Source organism: Pristiophorus japonicus, chromosome 15 (assembly GCF_044704955.1).
Source record: "Pristiophorus japonicus isolate sPriJap1 chromosome 15, sPriJap1.hap1, whole genome shotgun sequence".
Taxonomy (NCBI): domain Eukaryota; kingdom Metazoa; phylum Chordata; class Chondrichthyes; family Pristiophoridae; genus Pristiophorus; species Pristiophorus japonicus.
Genome location: NC_091991.1, coordinates 105,203,736 through 105,224,859, shown reverse-complemented (window position 1 = coordinate 105,224,859; position 21,124 = coordinate 105,203,736). Strand labels below are relative to the sequence as shown.

General features: G+C 44.8%; 1 protein-coding gene across 3 annotated transcripts in view; it reads right to left on the bottom strand.

Moving 5' to 3' along the window:
- Positions 1-21,124, bottom strand: part of prkar1b (protein kinase, cAMP-dependent, regulatory, type I, beta) — a 314,879-nt gene that overhangs the window by 203,692 nt on the left and 90,063 nt on the right. For all 3 annotated transcript variants that reach the window (XM_070900752.1, XM_070900754.1, XM_070900753.1), the window contains one exon: positions 4,126-4,296. In XM_070900752.1, coding sequence (XP_070756853.1) covers positions 4,126-4,296 — 171 coding nt within the window. The remainder of the gene's footprint in view (positions 1-4,125; positions 4,297-21,124) is intronic.

The window sequence follows — 21,124 nt, the reverse complement described above, 5'->3', positions numbered from 1 at the left end:
TCCTGATTACCTGCTGCACCTGCAAACTAACCTTTTGGGATTCATGCACAAGGACCCCCAGGTCCCTCTGCACCACAGCATGTTGTAATTTCTCCCCATTCAAATAATATTCCCTTTTACTGTTTTTTTTCCCAAGGTGGATGACCTCACACTTTCCGACATTGTATTCCATCTGCCAAACCTTAGCCCATTCGCTTAACCTATCCAAATCTCCTTGCAGCCTCTCTGAGTCCTCTATACAACCCGCTTTCCCACTAATCTTAGTGTCATCTGCAAATTTTGTTGCACTACACTCTGTCCCCTCTTCTAGGTCATCTATGTATATTGTAAACAGTTGTGGTCCCAGCACTGATCCCTGTGGCACACCACTAACCACTGATTTCCAACCGGAAAAGGACCCATTTATCCCGACTCTCTGCTTTCTGTTCGCCAGCCAATACTCTATCCATGCTAATACATTTCCTCCGACGCCACGTACCTCTATCTTCTGCAGTAACCTTTTGTGTGGCACCTTATCGAATGCCTTTTGGAAATCTAAATACACCACATCCATCGGTACACCTCTATCCATCATGCTCGTTATATCCTCAAAGAATTCCAGTAAATTAGTTAAACATGATTTCCCCTTCATGAATCCGTGCTGCGTCTACTTCATTGCACTATTCCTATCTAGATGTCCCGCTATTTCTTCCTTAATGATAGTTTCAAGCATTTTCCCCACTACAGATGTTAAACTAACCGGCCTATAGTTACCTGCCTTTTGCCTGCCCCCTTTTTTAAACAGAGGCATTACATTAGCTGCTTTCCAATCCGCTGGTACCTCCCCAGACTCCAGAGAATTTTGGTAGATTATAACGAATGTATCTGCTATAACTTCCGCCATCTCTTTTAATACCCTGGGATGCATTTCATCAGGACCAGGGGACTTGTCTACCTTCAGTCCCATTAACCTGTCCAGCACTACCCCCCTAGTGATAGTGATTGTCTCAAGGTCCTCCCTTCCCACATTTCTGTGGCCTACAAATTTTGGCATGGTTTTTGTGTCTTCCACTGTGAAGACCGAAGCAAAATAATTGTTTAAGGTCTCAGCCATTTCCACATTTCCCATTATTAAATCTCCCTTTTCATCTTCTAAGGGACCAAAATTTACTTTAGTCACTCTTTTCCGTTTTATATATCTGTAAAAGCTTTTACTATCTGTTTTTATGTTTTCCGCAAGTTTACCTTCGTAATCCATCTTCCCTTTCTTTATTGCTTTTTTAGTCATTCTTTGCTGTTGCATAAAATTTTCCCAATCCTCTAGTTTCCCACTAACCTTGGCCACCTTATACGCATTGGTCTTTGATTTGATACTTTCCTTTATTTCCTTGGTTATCCATGGCTGGTTATCCCTTCTCTTGCCGCCCTTCTTTTTCACTGGAATATATTTTTGTTGCGCACTATGAAAGAGCTCCTTAAAAGTCCTCCACTGTTCCTCAATTGTGCCACCGTTTAGTCCTTGTTTCTAGTCTACTTTAGCCAACTCTGCCCTCATCTCACTGTAGTCCCCTTTGTTTAAGCATAGTACACTCGTTTCTGACACAACTTCCTCATCCTCAATCTGTATTACAAATTCAACCATATTGTGATCACTCATTCCGAGAGGATCTTTTACTAGGAGATCGTTTATTTTTCCTGTCTCATTACACAGGACCAGATCTAAGATGGCTTGCTCCCTTGTAGGTTCTGTTACATACTGTTCTAAGAAACAATCCCGTATGCATTCTATGAATTCCTCCTCCAGGCTACCCCGTGCGATTTGATTTGACCAATCGATATGTAGGTTAAAATCCCCCATGACTACTGCCGTTCCTTTTTCACATGCCTCCATTATTCCCTTGATTATTGCCCGCCCCACCGTGAAGTTATTATTTGGGGGCCTATAAACTACGCCGACTAGTGACTTTTTCCCCTTACTATCTCTAATCTCCACCCACAATGATTCAACATTTTGTTCATTGGAGCCAATATCATCCCTCACAACTGCCCTGATATCATCTTTTATTAACAAAGCTATCCCACCTCCTTTCCCTTCTTGCCTATCTTTCTGAATCATCAGATAACCATGTATGTTTAATTCCCAGTCTTGGCCACCCTGCAACCATGTTTCTGTAATGGCCACCAAATCATACCCATTTGTAATGATTTGTGCCGTCAACTCATTTACTTTATTTCGAATACTGCATGCATTTAGGTAGAGTGTTTTCATCCTAGTTTTGAAACCATGATTTTTAGTTTTGACCCCTCCTGCAGCCCTTTTATATTCAGTGGCCCTTTTTGTTTCTTGCCTTTGGTTTCTCTGCCCTCCACTTTTACTCATCTCTTTTCTGTCTTTTGTTTTTATCTCCTTTTTGTTTCCCTCTGTCTCCCTGTATTGGTTCCCATCCCCCTGCCATATTAGTTTAACTCCTCCCCAACAGCACTAGCAAACACTCCCCCTGGGACATTGGTTCCAGTCCTGCCCAAGTGCAGACCGTCCAGTTTGTACTGGTCCCACCTCCCCCAGAACCTGTTCCAATGCCCCAAGAATTTGAATCCCTCCCTGCTGCACCACTGCTCAAGCCACGTATTCATCTGTGCTATCCTGCGATTCCTACTCTGACTAGCACGTGGCACTGGTAGCAATCCCGAGATTACTACTTTTGAGGTCCTACTTTTTAATTTAGCTCCTAGCTCCTTAAATTCGTCTCGTAGGACCTCATCCCTTTTTTTTACCTATGTCGTTGGTACCAATGTGCACCATGACAACTGGCTGTTCTCCCTCCCTTTTTAGAATGTCCTGCACTCGCTCAGAGACATCCTTGACCCTTGCACCAGGGAGGCAACATACCATCCTGGAGTCTCGGTTGCGGCCGCAGGTTCCCATGCCAAATATTTCTGTTTAACGGCTTGTGAAGGTCTTCACTGTACAGGGCCCTGTGGGAAATATCTGTGTACACAATCAGGAATCAGATATAAAATAAGGCAGGGAACAGATTATTTGACCAAGAGTGTAAAAAGTTGAAGGGAATTATCCCCCAAAGAGATTTTCCCCCTGAAATGAAGGACCTTTCCTGTTTGCATGTGAAGTTTGAATGAATAATCATCATATCCTTTTGTTTATTCGAGAGGATTTAAAAAAAACGTTTCAACTTACAGAAGCGAATACACTTAAACAGGTGAAGTAAACTTAGCCAAATGTTCTGCAATTGCAAAAGCAGCATACCTAAGTAATTCTCCAATTTGCTAAGTTGGTTAATCCCCTTGTGTACTGAGAATAATGAATTAAGAATGAAAATTTGACATATCATAAAGATTTTCAGTTATTTTGGAAAAATTACTTTCAAAAGTACTTCTCTTTCTCAACCTATTTCCTGGATTTGCAGATGGAAAGGCAATTTCCCAAATCTCTAAATAACTCTCCATAGTAGCAGTCATGAAGTGTCAATAAGGTGCCTGGAATTACCTGCTAAATGATTTTTCTGCCCTCCCTGTGGAGTCTGGTATCCAGTTGTAATCTCACGCCAACAGAATATAGATTAGGAATTTGGTGTGCAGATAATTCTGGACACAAGCTTGTGCTCGATCATTACATGACACTGGGTATTTCGGCATTGTGCTCGCACACTACTTCACACTTTTAGTTGTCTTCTCCTCCCACCCCCACCATACGCTTTCACTTTCCTACCAGCAATTCTGTTCACTGCTTTGGCTGCTCATCTGTTTATGAGAGACCAGAAGGTTTGGGCTTTGGACTTCTTAACTATCAATGCCAATGTGACTAGTCAGCTGGAGGGAGTCATCAAATATAGGTAACTATTCTGTGCAGTTTAATTTTCTTCCTGATGAAACAGAATGCCATATTGCTGTTTACACAGCAGACGGAGCAACAACTGACAAAATATGCCCAACACCACAAATTTTTGAGAGTAATTATCTCAAATGAGCTTTTACCAGAAGATGTGATTTTTCTTGTTATTTCATGGGTCTCCAAGTAGAAATCTGAGGAAGTGTGCCAAAATGGCAAAAGGTTGTCAAAAAGCATACATTCAGTCCAAATACTTCATCAACTGATAGTTCTGTATAAAATTCAAACTAGCAACATACCTTTCGAACGTAAGAGACGGCATCTTCTTCAGTGTATACTTCAGCACTCACACCACCTCTTCTGCGCCTGGCTTTTACTACCGGATTGGGAGGTGGTGGTGAAATCTCATCATCATGAGAGTCTGACTGAGAATTGGACTTCTGGCGAGCCAAAATCTGTTTACATTCTTCCTATATTTAGACAAGAAAAAAATGTTGATATACATGTTAGCAAGAACATGTATTTTACATAACTATGTTAAAAACAAAATAAGTATGGAGTTTCTCAAGTTCTGAAAATAGAATTGTAGAGCAATTGATTAATGCAAAATAATGATTAAATATAAACAACAGGTACCGTGACATTCAGAAACAAGAGTCTTTTCTTGTCCTGCATTTTGGCCTGCACTCGTGTCTCGATTCATGAGCTGTTTTGTTCATGCACTGATTCTCGTGGCGTACATAGAAACAGGCCGTTCAGTCCAAGCAATGATCCTCGACACAAGCAAGTCTTAATCCCATGTGACTGTTCAGTTCCAATATCCCTTTATTCCCCTTTTGCTTTGACCATCTATTTAATCTATTCTTAACTCTTGACATGATTTCTACTTTAATCACTAACTCCTGTGTAAAATGGTTCGCTGTCTCTCTGTCTTAAATTACTTACATTTAATCTTATCCCCTTGTTTCTAGATCACTCAATCATTGGTTCTATTTGCTCTACCTCATCCCTTCATAATTCTAAACAGCTCTATCAAATCTTATCTGTTCCAACCAAGAGCCCCAATTTTTCAAGACTTTCTTTGTATTTTTATTTCCTCATACCAGGCAGCACCTATCCTCTCTAATGCATCAACATCCATCATGTAGTGTGGTGCCTAAAACTGCATACAGTACTCCAAGTGAGCTTTAATATTTAAAAGACTTGAATTTATATAACACCTTTCACGACTTCAGGACATCCCAAAGCGCTTTACAACCAATTAAGTACTTCTGAAGCTTCGGCATAATTTTACTGTCGACAATACAACAGGCCAATCTGCGCACAGCAAGCTCCCACAAAGAGCAATGAGCAGATCATCTGTTTTAGATGTTAGTTGAGGGATAAATGGTGACCAGGACACCAGGTGAACTACCCTTCTTGACTTTGAATAGCGCCATGGAATCTGCTGCATCTATCCAAGTGGACAGACGGGACCTTGGTTTAATATCTCGTCCGAAAGACAGTGCTGCACTTGTGTCAGCCTAGATTAAGTCCTCAAGTCTCTGGAGTGGGACTTGAACTCTCAACCTTCTGATTCACAGGCGAGAATGCTACTACTTAACCACAATAGGCTTAGAAAAACCTCTCGTTATTGACTCCAGAATTTCCTGCTGAAATCACCTGGTTATCCCACAGATAGTAGAACACTATTCCCCACAGATGCTCCCCCCTCACCTCCCTTAGACGCTCCGCCCCGATCTCACTAACACCCCCACTCCATTAACTAGATCACCCCCCACTAACTACACCTTCCAACCCCACTAACTACTCCCCCACCCCACCACCTACACCTCCCGACCCCACTAACTACTCCCCCGACCCCACTAATTACCCCCTCCCACTAACTACACCTCCCAACTCCACGTCCTGACCCCACGAACTACTCCCCTGACCCTACTAACTGCCCCTTCCTACTAACTACACCTCCCGACTCCACTAACTACACATCCCAACCCCACTAACTAGTTCATGGATGAACTACAACAATTGTACATCCTTGTCTGGCGTAAAAATAAAAAAGGGAAGATGGTTCAACCGTGGCTATCAAGGGAAATCAGGGATAGTATAAAAGCCAAGGAAGTGGCATACAAACGAACCCAGGGACTGGGAGAAATTTAGAATTCAGCAGAGGAGAACAAAGGGTTTAATTAGGAGGGGGAAAATAGAGTAAGAGAGGAAGCTTGCTGGGAACATAAAAACTGTCTGCAAAAGTTTCCATAGATATGTGAAGAGAAAAAAATTAGTGAAGACAAACGTAGGTCACTTGCAGTCAGAATCAGGGGAAGTCATAACGGGGAACAAAGAAATGGCAGACCAATTGAACAAGTATTTTGGTTCGGTATTCACTAAGGAGGACACAAACAACCTTCCGGATATAAAAGGGGTCAGAGGGTCTAGTAAAAAGGAGGAACTGAGGGAAATCCCTATTAGTCGGGAAATTGTGTTGGGGAAATTGATGAGATTGAAAGCCGATAAATCTCCAGGGCCTGATGGTCTGCATCCCAGAGTACTTAAGGAGGTGGCCTTGGAAATAGCGGATGCATTGACAGTCATTTTCCAACATTCCATTGACTCTGGATCAGTTCCTATGGAGTGGAGGGTAGCCAATGTAACCCCACTTTTTAAAAAAGGAGGGAGAGAAAACAGGGAATTATAGACCGGTCAGCCTGACATCGGTAGTGGGTAAAATGATGGAATCAATTATTAAGGAGGTCATAGCAGCGCTTTTGGAAAATGGTGACATGATAGGTCCAAGTCAGCATGGATTTGTGAAAGGGAAATCATGCTTGACAAATCTTCTGGAATTCTTTGAGGATGTTTCCAGTAGAGTGGACAAGGGAGAACCAGTTGATGTGGTGTATTTGGACTTTCAGAAGGCTTTCGACAAGGTCCCACACAAGAGATTAATGTGCAAAGTTAAAGCACATGGGATTGGGGGTAGTGTGCTGACGTGGATTGAGAACTGGTTGGCAGATAGGAAGCAAAGAGTAGGAGTAAATGGGTACTTTTCAGAATGGCAGGCAGTGACTAATGGGGTTCTGTGCTGGGGCCCCAGCTGTTTACATTGTACATTAATGATTTAGACGAGGGGATTAAATGTAGTATCTCCAAATTTGCGGATGACACTAAGTTGGGTGGCAGTGTGAACTGCGAGGAGGATGCTATGAGGCTGCAGAGTGACTTGGATAGGTTAGGTGAGTGGGCAAATGCATGGCAGATGAAGTATAATGTGGATAAATATGAGGTTATCCACTTTGGTGGTAAAAACAGAGAGACAGACTATTATCTGAATGGTGACAGATTAGGAAAAGGGGAGGTGCAACGAGACCTGGGTGTCATGGTAAATCAGTCATTGAAGGTTGGCATGCAGGTGCAGCAGGCGGTTAAGAAAGCAAATGGCATGTTGGCCTTCATAGCGAGGGGATTTGAGTACAGGGGCAGGGAGGTGTTGCTACAGTTGTACAGGGCATTGGTGAGGCCACACCTGGAGTATTGTGTACAGTTTTGGTCTCCTAACTTGAGGAAGGACATTCTTGCTATTGAGGGAGTGCAGCAAAGGTTCTCCAGACTGATTCCCGGGATGGCAGGATTGACTTATCAAGAAAGATTGGATCAACTGGGCTTGTATTCACTGGAGTTCAGAAGAATGAGAGGGGATCTCATAGAAACGTTTAAAATTCTGATGGGTTTAGACAGGTTAGATGCAGGAAGAATGTTCCCAATGTTGGGGAAGTCCAGAACCAGGGGTCATAGTCTAAGGATAAGGGGTAAGCCATTTAGGACCGAGATGAGGAGAAACTTCTTCACCCAGAGAGTGGTAAACCTGTGGAATTCTCTACCACAGAAAGTTGTTGAGGCCAATTCACTAAATATATTCAAAAAGGAGTTAGAGAGAGTCCATACTACTAGGGGGGTCAAGGGGTATGGCGAGAAAGCAGGAATGGGGTACTGAAGTTGCATGTTCAGCCATGAACTCATTGAATGGCGGTGCAGGCTCGAAGGGCCGAATGGCCTACTCCTGCACCTATTTTCTATGTTTCTATGTTTCCCCCGACCCCATTAACTATACCTCCCCACTAACTATACCTCCCGACCCCACTAACTACTCCTCCCGACTCCACTAACTACACCTCCCGACCCCACTAACTAACCCCCCCGACCCCAATAATTACCTCCCGACCCCATTAACTGCACCCTGACCCCAATGACTACCCCCCCCGACCCCACTAACCTCCACGACCCCACTAACGGCCCCCATCCCACTAATTACCTCCCCGACCCCGTGAACTACACTTCCCGACCCCACTAACTACCCCACCGACCCCATTAACTGCCACCTCATCCTACTAAATACACCTCTCGACCCCACTAACTACCCCCCCGACCCCACTAACTACCCCCCGACCCCACTAACTACCCCCCGACCCCACTAAATACACCTCCCGACCCGACAAACTACCCCCTCCCACTAACTACACCCCCCTACCCCACTAACTACATCTCCCAACCCCACTAACTACCCCCGCCCACTAACTACACCCCCCTACCCCACTAACTACACCTCCCAACCCCACTAACTACCCCATCCAACTAACTACACCTCCCGACTCCACTAACTACCCCCCCGACCTCACTACCTCCCCACTAACTATACCTCCCGACCCCACTAACTACACCTCCCGACCCGACAAACTACCCCCTCCCACTAACTACACCCCCCTACCCCACTAACTACATCTCCCAACCCCACTAACTACCCCTGCCCACTAACTACACCCCCCTACCCCACTAACTACACCTCCCAACCCCACTAACTACCCCATCCAACTAACTACACCTCCCGACTCCACTAACTACCCCCCCGACCTCACTACCTCCCCACTAACTATACCTCCCGACCCCACTAACTACACCTCCCGACCCCAATAAACCCCCTCGACCCCATTAATTACCTCCCAACCTCATTAACCGCCCCCACTGACTACCCGACCCCTCTGACTACCGGGGAGGAAGGGGGTGGGGGGAAAGAGTCTGGGGCCGGGGGGGGGGGGGAAGTGTCTGAAGGAGGCAGACAGTGTCTGAGGGAAGGGTGTGAGGCAGGGGGAGTGTCTATGGGAATGGGTAGTGTCTGAGGGAGGCGGACAGTGTCTGAGGGAGTGGAGAGTGGGAAGTGTCAGAGAGAGATGGAGTGTCTGGGGGAGGAGTGTGGTTAACGGATGGGGTAATTATGGGATGGGGTAGTTAAGGTAGGGGGTAGTTAAGGAGGGGATAGTTAAGGGAGGGGACAGGTAAGGTGATAGGTGCGGGGGCAGGTAAGGGGGGAGGGGGTGGGTAAGGGGGGTCGGGTGATTGGTTAAGGGGGTAATTAAGAGGGGCTAGTTAAGGGTGGTCAGGGAAGGGGGGTTGTGGAGTAGTTAAGGGGGGTCGGGGGGGTAGTTAAGGGGGGTCGGGAGGGGGTAGTTAAGGGGGCTCAGGGGGATAGTTAGTGGGGTCAGAGGGATAGCTATAATGGGGGGGGCAGTTAGTGAGGTCGTGGGCCACCCTGACCTGTGTGAGAACACCATCGCAGGTCGGGGCTCTAGAGCTGGAGCACCGGGCCCTGGAACATCATGGGCGAATGAGGGTACGGGGCCCAGAAGAGCCGAGGGCCCAGGGGCAGCACGGGCCAGCCCACACTGCGATATGTGCGTGCTTTAGGTCCGTGCAACAGAGCTGGTCTCGTCGTCCTGGTTAACCCTTGCCACTGGATAAAGGCCTAGCTCTGTCAAGCCCGTGTGGTGGCTGATGTGCAACGGTCACCGCACGTTAAAAAAATTCACGTACAGGCATTTTCCACCCCCTCATTTGGAGTTCAGGACTGGAACATCGGGTCCTTCATTGAAACATCTGTGAACTTTTGTGGAAGCAAGTCATCCTTGTTCGAGGGACCGCCTATGATGATGATGATTTCCCACAAATCTGGCAAATATTTCAGCTATGCTTAGATCCTTTCCTCCAACACACAATATTAAACAAAGCATGCAGTGTTTTTGCCCAGACCTCACACTGCAGTAAACACCTCGCCATTCACTTGTTGTTATGATAACGAGCCATTTCTTCCCAACTAGATATACATGAAGATAGCTCCCAGCAGTCAAGGATTCTTGACCTGGCATTCTAAAAATTGTCATTATATCTAGAGCAATGTGTGTCAGTTACAACCACAATGTCACATAACATATGCAATGCTTAATTGTTTTTAATGACTGCGGTCAATTACTGTAATTCACTGAGCAGCGCACACATTCAGCTATAAACATAATGTGTTTCCAAGTTATTGAAATAATAGTGCATTGCTTACAGGGCAGTAATGCACACTTACTACAATGATAAAATTGTGATTTTTATTTCCTTGCAACTATGTAAATTGTCTCCAATTGCAATTCTACAAATCCAATCAAGATCTTTTATTTATGTTATCGTTATGTATCCCTCAGAATGACAGGCAATTGAATCAATTTCAACCTCGAATCCCAAGACAGTGGGTATGCATAAGCTTTTTCTTGTAGGGCTTTCGTTGTTCTTCTGAGGAGCATCTACTGTACACACATGAAGCAGGTCATGTTCTTTGGAGAGAAAAAAAATCACATCAAAGAAAGAACTTGCATTTATATACGGGCTTTCCCAATTTCAGGATGTCACAAAGTGCTTTACATTCAATAAAGTATTTTTGAAGTATAGGCACTGTTGTAATGTAAGAAACGAATCAGCCAAGGTCCCACAAACAGCAATGAAAGAAATGACTAGATCATTTGCTTTAAGTGCTGGTTGAGGGAGAAACGTTGGTCCAGACACGGGGAGAATTTCCCCGCTCTACTTCAAATAATACTTAAAGAGTATCTTTTACATCCACCTAAGAGTGCAGAGGGGGCCTCGGTTTAACATCTCATCCAAAAGACGTACTACTGACAGTGCAGTACTGAGAAGAACTAGCCTAGATTATGTGCTCAAGTCTCTGAAGTGGGACTCGAACCCACAACTCTGACTCAAGAGATGAGACTGCTACCACTGAGCCAAGACTGACACTTACAATGTTGTGGTATCCTCCACTATCCGAAACCAAATTTACAAATCTTGTGCCAATTTATTTTTATTCTGAAGTACTTGATAATGTGGCTGCCAACACTAAACAAAAGTACTATAATGAGCACAAAATCACCCTGTAGGTATCATATAGATAATGAAGGTATTCAAGTTAATTTTGTAGTCACATTTGAATCTTTGATTTATCATAAATGAATAAGATGTTATAAAGGGGACTATAAACCAATCACGAAAAATGTTCTAATACTGTATGACCTAAAAAAAAATCCAATTTAAAAATGCATTATATCCCATATCATATAATAGAGGCCATTTACCTATACTTTATTGAATGTAAAGCACTTTGTGACATCCTAAAATAGAGCTTTCAATTTAGTTCCATTCCTCTACCCTTTCCCCATACTTTTTTCAAAAAACATCAATTTTCCTATTAAAAGTTACTGTATGTTCCCTTTCTACGCCGTTTTCTGCATTTAAAAAAACCTAACCTCTCCTTTTGTTCTTATGATGATGATCATGAATTTGTGCCCACTCAGCAACTAACGGAAATAGTTTGTCCCCATGTATGTTATCAAAATCCATTTTGAAGACCTCTACCTGATGATCTCTTAAACTTATCTGCTTTGATTTAGAGTCCCAGTCTCTCTCCTCTCTCCTCGAAACTAAAGCCTCTCATCCCAAGTTTCTGTTACATCTTTTTTGCACCTCTCCATGGCCTTAACATGCGTCCTATGGTAGGTTACAAAAAACTAGGTGCCATATTTTAACTGATTTCTGTAAGTTTAGCATTATCTGTGCCTCAATGCGAGGAGTATTTGTAATAAGGTGGACGAATTAACTGCGTAGGCAGCTATTAACGAATATGATACAATTGGGGTTACGGAGACATGGCTCCAGGGTGACCAAGACTAGGAACTCAACATCCAGAGGTATTCAACATTCAGGAAGGATAGGCAGAAAGGAAAAGGAGGTGGGGTAGCATTACTGGTTAAAGAGGAAATTAATGCAATAGTAAGGAAGGACATTAGCTTGGATGATGTGGAATCGGTATGGGTGGAGCTGCGGAATACCAAAGGGCAGAAAACGCTAGTGGGAGTTGTGTACAGACCACCAAACAGTAGTGAGGTTGGGGACAGCATCAAACAAGAAATTAGGAATGCGTGCAATAAATGTACAGCAGTTATCATGGGCGACTTTAATCTACATATAGATTGGGCTAACCAAACTGGCAGCAATATGGTGGAGGAGGATTTCCTGGAGTATATTAGGGATGGTTTTCTAGACCAGTATGTCGAGGAACAAACTAGAGGGCTGGCCATCCTAGACTGGGTGATGTGTAATGAGAAAGGACTATTTAGCAATCTTGTTGTGCGAGGCCCCTTGGGGAAGAATGATCATAATATGGTAGAATTCTTTATTAAGATGGAGAGTGACACAGTTAATTCAGAGACTAGGGTCCTGAACTTAAGGTAAGGTAACTTCAATGGTATGAGACATGAATTGACGAGAATAGACTGGCGAATGATACTGAAAGGATTGACGGTGGACGATTGGCAATGGCAGATATTTAAAGATCTCATGGATGAACTATAACAATTGTACATCCCTTTCTGGAGTAAAAATAAAAAGGGGAAGGTGGCTCCACCATGGCTAACAAGGGAAATTAGGGATAGTGTTAAATCCAAGGAAGGGGCATATAAATTGGCCAGAAAAAGCAGCAAACCTGAGGATTGGGAGAAATTTAGAATTCAGCAGAGGAGAACAAAGGGTTTAATTAGGAGGGGGAAAATAGAGTAAGAGAGGAAGCTTGCTGGGAACATAAAAACTGTCTGCAAAAGTTTCCATAGATATGTGAAGAGAAAAAAATTAGTGAAGACAAACGTAGGTCACTTGCAGTCAGATTCAGGTGAATTTATAATGGGGAACAAAGAAATGGCAGACCAATTGAACAAATATTTTATTCTGTCTTCACGAAGGAAGGCACAAATAACCTTCCGGAAATACAAGGGGACCATGGATCTAGCAAGAAGGAGGAACTGAAGGAAATCCTTATTAGTCAGGAAATTGTTTTAGGGAAATTGATGGGGTTGAAGGCCGATAAATCCCCAGGGTCTGATAGTCTGCATCCCAGAGTACTTAAGGAAGTGGCCCTAGACATAGTGGATGTATTGGTGATCATTTTCCAATTCTATCAACACTGGATCGGTTCCTATGGACTGGAGGGTAGCTAATGTAATACCACTTTTTTAAAAAGGGAGAGAAAACAGGGAATTATAGACCGCTTAGCCTGACATCGGTAGTGGGGAAAATGTTGGAAAATAGCAGCACATTTGGAAAGCAGTGACAGGATCGGACAAGGGAGAACCAGTGGATGTGGTGTATTTGGACTTTCAAAAGGCTTTTGACAAGGTCCCACACAAGAGATTAGTATGTAAAATTAAAGGACATGGCATTGGGGGGTAATGTATTAATGTGGATAGAGAACTGGTTGGCAGATAGGAAGCAGAGAGTCGGGATAAACGGGTCTCTTTTCAAAATGGCAGGCAGTGACTAATGGGGTGCCGCAGGGTTCAGTGCTGGGACCCTAGCTCTTTACAATATACATCAATGATTTAGATGAAGGAATTGAGTGTAATATTTCCAAGTTTGCAGATGACACTAAGCTGGGTGGCGGTATGAGCTGTGAGGAGGATGCTAACATGCTGCAGGGTGACTTGGACAGGTTAGGTGAATGGACAAATGCATGGCAGATGCAGTATAATGTGGATAAATGTGAGGTTATCCACTTTGGTGGGAAAAACAGGAGGGCAGAATATTATCTGAATGGCAACAGATTAGGAAAAGAGGTGGTGCAATGAGACCTGGGTGTCATGGTACATCAGTCATTGAAAGTTGGCATGCAGGTACAGCAGGCGGTGAAGGCAGCAAATGACATGTTGGCCTTCATAGCTAGGGCATTTGAGTATAGGAGCAGGGAGGTCTTACTGCAGTTGTACAGGGCCTTGGTGAGGCCTCACCTGGAATAGTGTGTTCAGTTTTGGTCTCCTAATCTGAGGAAGGACGTTCTTGCTATTGAGGGAGTGCAGCGAAGGTTCACCAGAGTGATTCCGGGATGGCAGGACTGACATATGAGAGAATGGATCGAATGGGCCTGTATTCACTGGAGTTAAGAAGAATGAAAGGGGATCTCATAGGGGTTCTGATGGGACTGGACAGGTTAGAGGCAGGAAGAATGTTCCCGATACTGGGGAAGTCCAGAGCCAGGAGTCACAGTCTAAGGATAAGGGGTAAGCCATTTAAGACCGAGATGAGGAGAAACTTCTTCACTCAGAGAATTGTTAACCTGTGAAATTCTCTACCGCACAAAGTTGTTGAGGCCAGTTCGTTAGATATATTCAAGAGGGAGTTAGATATGGCCCTTACAGCTAAAGGGATCAAGGGGTATGGAGAGAAAGCAGGAAACGGGTACTGAGGTGAATGATCAGCCATGATCTTATTGAATGGTGGTGCAGGCTCGAAGGGCCGAATGGCCTACTCCTGCACCAATATTCTATGTTTCTCTGTTTCTATCTCTTGGCTGTTGTGCTCAATATCTTTATGCATAAAACCCAGGATCCCATGTGTTCCATTTTAAAAAGCGATATATGTCCAAGTCAGGATGGCATGCGACTTATTGCTGATCATTACTATTTTATACTTCACCTTTGAATTCCTGCATAGTTTGCACATGATGGTCTGAGTACTCAAGCCACTAATAACTTGAGGAAAAGGCAGCTCAAAGTATAAAATCAGTCATTTCAAATATAGTGTCAAATGTTCTTCTATTGTCTTCGCTACTGGGAACTGGGGAAGAGAGGAATGTTCAAAAAAATTACAATGTCTAAAAATGCACACAAGGAGCCAGAAGGCCAATTACCGTGCCATTATACTGAGATGAACTGAGCAACGGTCAAGTGGGAGGAAGACAATAAGGGAGAAGCTTCCTCAGGGTGCTCATGTGTGCCTCCACCTGGTGAGTTCAGAGCTACATGGCATAAAGCAGATTGCCAACACCTCTAAGCCAGAGTTAGTGGTGGAGATGGCAGTGTTGGTGAAGATTCCTCATCATCATCATCATCATAAGCAGTCCCTCGGAAGTGAGTTCTTTGGTGGCTGAACAGTCCAATACGAGAGCCACAGACTCTGTCACAGGTGGGACAGATAGTCATTGATGGAAGGGGTGGGTGTGACTGGTTTTCCGCACACTCCTTCCGCTGCCTGTGCTTGATTTCTGCACGATGTCGGCGATGAGACTCGAGGTGCTCAGCACCCTCCTGGGTGCACTTTCTCCACTTAGGGCGGTCTTTGGCCAGGGACTCCCAGGTGTCAGTGGGGATGTCGCACTTTATCAGGGAGGCTTTGAGTGTCCTTGTGACATTTCCACTGCCCACCTTTGGCTCGTTTGCCATGAAGGGACACCGCATAGATTCTTACACTAAAGACAAATGGTAACCAAATTACATGCAATCTTAAAACCAGAGTAAATATTTGTTTGAGGCGAGCGGGAAAGTGGAGTTGAGGTCAAAGATCCACTCTGGTCGTACTGAATGGCAGAGCAGGCAAGAGGGGCCGTACCTACTCCTGCTCCTATTTCTTATGTTCTTTGGAGTGTGGGAAAAACCAGTATGAAGGACATGTGCAATATTGCTTCACCCCATTAAGCAATTTACCAGAATGCAATAATCCAGTAAATGTTTAGCTATCTAAAGAGCAAAATCTTATTTCTTCTGCAGGAAAAAATAACAGATATATAATCATGATACAGTATTACTAAATTCGAAGCAATGTTCAGATATATTCGTTCTTTTTAATCCACAAATTTTCTCAGTATAGACAGCAATTGTATTAGCCTTGTTACAAATACAATCTTTATAGTTCCTCCTCTCAAGTATGTGCAATAAGATTCGAGGAATAAGAGTTTCACATTTGATTAAAAATTTCATAACATAGAAAACTTATGAAAACTGGACCATCAGTGCCTTATTGAAGTTGATTCATTGTTGTAGATCTGTAACTCGCGTGTTCGGAGAACAGAATGGAGTAGAATGGTCTTAATGTAGCACCGCTATCACTTTCGGATATATGTTCATTAAATCACAAGATTAGTTTCTGAAAACATACCGATTTCATTGATAGTAAATTCACATTAAACTACACTATTATTTATAACCTTTAATTGGTGATTGAGAGCTAGATGAGTGATACTGTGATAGAGAAAAGGAAAATGTTAGATAAGTTAGTTAAGCTAAAGGAAGACAAAGCGCCAGAACTCGACAGGCTACGTCGTGGACTCATCATAATAAGCAGTCTCTCCGAATCGAGGAAGACTTGCAGAGACCCAGGAAATTATATTTCTTGAGTGTAATATGTGTCAGAGTATTGGAGAGTAGCCCATGTAGAACCTACCCATATTTAGAAAGGGACACAGAGCTAATCTGAGTAATTACAGGCCAGTTAGTTTAACATCTGCGGTAGTGAAAGTTTGAGAGCCTTTAATTACCACGTATCTAGATAAAAGAGAATAGTTAGAGGTAGCCATATTTCAAAAGGGACGATCATGTTTGATAAACAAAGCAATATAGTAAGTGTTATGTCTTGGATAAAGAGTCAGACTAGGTGCTGCAAGCTCAAAGTGTGATCGTAGTCCTTTATTAAGATCTCAGAGTGCCTCTCCAGCCTGTGAGGCCTCCTTATATACAGGTGCTCCCAAGAGATTGTGGGATCCCTTGGGACCCCAGGGGATAAGCCCTCTGGTGGTTAGACATGGTAATACATAACAACATTCCCCCTCCCCCTCACCCCGCCAAAGTCAATAGTGTAACTATTTACAATGTGAGTCGATCCGAGGCCTTCCTTTCACTGGTTGATCGTCTCAGTGCAAATGCTGGTGTTGGTGAGTCGATTGTTGGGCCTTTGCTGGGTTGCTGCACAGCTGGCCTTGCTGGACTGCTGGGGGTGGTGAGTCTTGCTGGGCTGCTGCAGGTGATGGGTTCTGCTTCGTGGTCAACCGCTGGGTCGGTTGCCACTTGTGTGTGTGTTGGAGGGTCGAAAAAGGAAGAGTCTATTGTGGGTTGTTCTGGATAGTCTGTAAATCTGAGTTTGGTTTGGTCCAAGTGTTTTCTGCAGGTGAGTCCATTTGCGAGTTTGACCCCTCTTTGGCCAAAACAGTGCCAGCAATCCACTTGGGTCCTAGTCCATAGTTCAACACAAATACAGGACCATTTACTTCAATTTCGCGTGACACATTTGCGCGATCATGGTATGTATTCTGTTGAAGCCGCCTGCTCTCTACCTATTCGTGTAGATCAGGATGGATTAATGAGAGCCTTGTCTTAAGTGCACTTTTCATGAGCAATTCAGCGGGGGGGACCCCGATGAGCGAGTGGTGTCTTGTGCAGGAACTAAGCAGGACTCGGGATAAGTGAGTCTGCAGTGAGCCTTCAGTTACCCTTTTCAAGCTCTGCTTGATTGTTTGAACTGCTCGTTCTGCCTGACCGTTGGATGCTGGCTTAAATGGGGCAGACGTGACATATATGATTCCCTTGCGGTCATGAATTCCTTGAATTCAACACTGGTAAAGCACAGCCCATTGTCATTTACAAGGACATCAGGCAGGTCATGCGTGGCAAACATGGCCCGTGGACTTTCAATGGTGGCAGCAGACGTGCTTGCTGACATTGTCACACATTTAATCCATTTGGAGTACGCATCTAGAACCACGAAAAACATTTTCCCAAGAATGGGCCTGCATAGTCGACATGAACCCGAGACCACGGTTTGGAGGGCCAAGATCATAAACTTAGTGGCGCCTCCCTGGGTGCACTGCTTAACCAGGAACATGTATTACATTTGTGCACACAGGACTCTAAGTCTGCATCGATACTGGGCCACCACACGTGAGATCTAGCTATCGCTTTCATCATTACAATGCCTGGGTGAGTACTGTGGAGATCACTAATGAAAGTGTCCCTGCCCTTTTTTGTCACAACTACCCAATTACCCCATAGGAGGCAGTCTGCCTGTATAGACAGTTCATCTTTGCGCCGCTGGTATGGTTTTATTTCTTCCTGCATCTCTAACAGGACACTAGACCAACTCCCGTAGAGCACACAGTTTTTTGTTTATTAAGGATAGTAAGGAGTCCTGGCTCATCCAGGTTCTAATCTGTCGGGCAGTAACAAGTGATTGCTCACTCTCGAATGCTTCCATTACAATAACTAAATCTGCAGGCTGTGCCATCTCCACCCCAATGGTGGGCAATGGTAGCCTACTGAGAGCAGCGGCACAGTTTTCTGTGCCTGGTCTGTGGCGGATAGTGTAGTTTTATGCAGACAACGTGAGCGCCCATCTCTGGATGCGGGCCAATGCATTCGTATTTATCCCATTATTTTCAGAAAAGAGGGATATAAGCGGCTTATGGTCGGTTTCCAATTCAAATTTGAGCCCGAACAGATACTGATGCATTTTCTTTACCCCGTAAACACACGCTAACGCTTCTTTTTCGATCATACTGTAGGCCCCCTCGGCCTTAGACAGACTTCTGGATGCATAAGCAACCAGTTGCAATTTCCCAAATTCATTAAGCTTGTTGCAATACACACCCGACCCCATAACGACGACACATCACATGCTAGTACCAAACGTTTACATGGATCGTACAACACAAGCAATTTGTTTGAACATAACAGCTTCCTAGCTTTCTCAAAGGCATTTTCTTGGCTTTTACCCCATACCCATTCATCTCCCTTACGCAGTAAAGAGTGCAGGGGTTTCTAAGAAGTTACTAAAATAGTTCAGGAGTCCTAGGAACGACTGCAGCTCCGTCACGTTCTGTGGTCTCGGTATGCTCTTGATTGCCTCAGTCTTCGAATCGGTGGGCCTGATGCCATCCGCCGCGATTCTTCTTCTCAGGAACTCCACATCAGGTGACAGGAAAACACACTTCAAACTTTTAGCCTGAGCCCCACACGGTTAAGCCGACTAAGAACCTCCTCCAGGTTCTGCAGGTGCTTGACGGTGTCCCGACCTGCAACCAAGATGTCGTCCTGGAAGACCACGGTGCGCGGGACCAACTTCAGCAAGCTTTCCATGTTCCTCTGGAATATCGCCGCAGCCGATCGAATCCCAAACGGGCTTCTGTCATAAACAAAGAGACCTTTGTGCGTGTTGTTGCAGGTGAGGCCTTTCAAAGATTCCTCCAGCTCCTGCGTCATGTAGGCCGAGGTCAAGTCCAGCTTCGTGAACGTTTTCCCTCCCGCCAGCATCGCAAATAGGTCGTCTGTCTTTGGTAACGGGTACTGATCCTGCAGCGAGAAACGATTGATAGTTACTTTGTAATCACCACAGATTCTGACGGTGCCATCTCCCTTGAGGACTGGAACAATCGGACTAGCCCACTCATTGAATTCGATCGGCGAAATGCCCTTTCGTTGCAGCCTGTCCAGCTCAATCTCCACCCTCTCTCTCACCATGTAAGGTACCGCTCTCGTCTTGTGATGGATGGGTCGCACCCCCGGAATCAAATGGATCTGCACTTTTTCTCCTTGGAACTTCCCAATGCCTGGTTCGAACAGCGAGGGGAACTTGCTTAGGACCTGGGCACGAGGTGTTGTCGACGGATGAAAGCGCTCAAACGGCGTCCCAGTTCCAGCGTATCTTTCCCAGCCAGCTCCTGTCGAACAGCGTGGGGCCATCGCCCGGTACCACCCAGATTGGTAACTTGTGCACCACTCCATCATTAGAGACCTTTACGATAGCACTGCCAATTACGGGAATCAGTTTCTTTGTGTACGTTCTGAGTTTGGTACGAATGGGAGTCAGGACTGGCTTTGAAGCCTTGTTGCACCATAACTTATCGAAAGTCTTTTTACTCATTATGGACTGGCTTACGCCCATGTCCAGCTCCATGGACACCGGGAGTCCATTTAATTCAACCTTCAGCATTATCGGGGGACACTTTGTTGTAAAAGTGTGCACTCCATATACCTCTGCCTTCTCGGTCTGAGGCTCTGGTTAGTCATGATCCACTGTGGATCTGTCCTCCTCTGCTACATGGTGGTTTGCAGGATTAGCAGGGTTTGCAGCTCGCCCGCACGAGTTGGAGGTGTCCCATTGTTCCACAGCCCTTGCAAACGTATCCTTTGAAGCGGCATGAATGGAATCGATGATCACCCCCGCAGCGCCAACAAGGTGTTAACTGCTTTGTATTCACCATCCTTGATGGCGGATGTGCAGCTACAGGCATGTAAGTCCTGCCATGTACATTTCGATTCGAAAACAAAGTTGCTTTGTTCACAGCACTTGCAGCAGCACTAATGTGCTGGGAAATTTGTTTGGTATCGTCACTGGTGGAGATAAATGCCTGGGCTATCACTTTACTCAAGGTTGAGGTCTCTACAGTCAAAAGTTTGCGAAGTATTACTTCATGGCCAATGCCAAGTACAAAGTCATCCCTGAGCATATGCTCCAAGTGTCCTTCAAATTCACAACGTCTTGCAAGGCGCCTTAGCTCTGCGACGTAGCTCGCCACTTCCTGGCCTTCAGAACTCTTGTACATGTAGAACCAATACCTCGCCATCAGAACACTTTCCTTCGGGTTTAAATGCTTCCGGACCAGTTGGCACAACTCATCGTACGACTTGTCTGGAGGTTTTGCTGGAGCGAGCAGGTTTTTCATGAGACCATACATTGATGCCCCGCAAATGGTGAGGAGGATCGCCCTTCGTTTGCTTCTCCTTCCAGCTCGTTGGCCACAAAGTATTGGTCAAGTCGCTCCATGAAGGTTTCCCAATCATCTCTCTCCGAAAATTTCTCCAGGATGCCCACAGTTCTCTGCATTGTTGCGTTGGGGTTCGTTATCTGTACCTCGTCGCCAGTTGTTATGTCTTGGATAAAGAGTCAGACTAGGTGCTGCAAGCTCAAAGTAAGTGTGACCGTAGTCCTTTATTGCTGATCTCAGAGTGCCTCTCTAGCCTGTGAGGCCTCCTTATATACAGGTGCTCCCAAGGGATTGTGGGATCCCTTGGGACTCCAGGGGCTAGGCCCTCTGGTGGTTAGACATGGTAATTACAGGTTTACATACATAACGGTAACTATTTCCATCAGAAGACAACCAGAAGACAAGCTAACTCCACT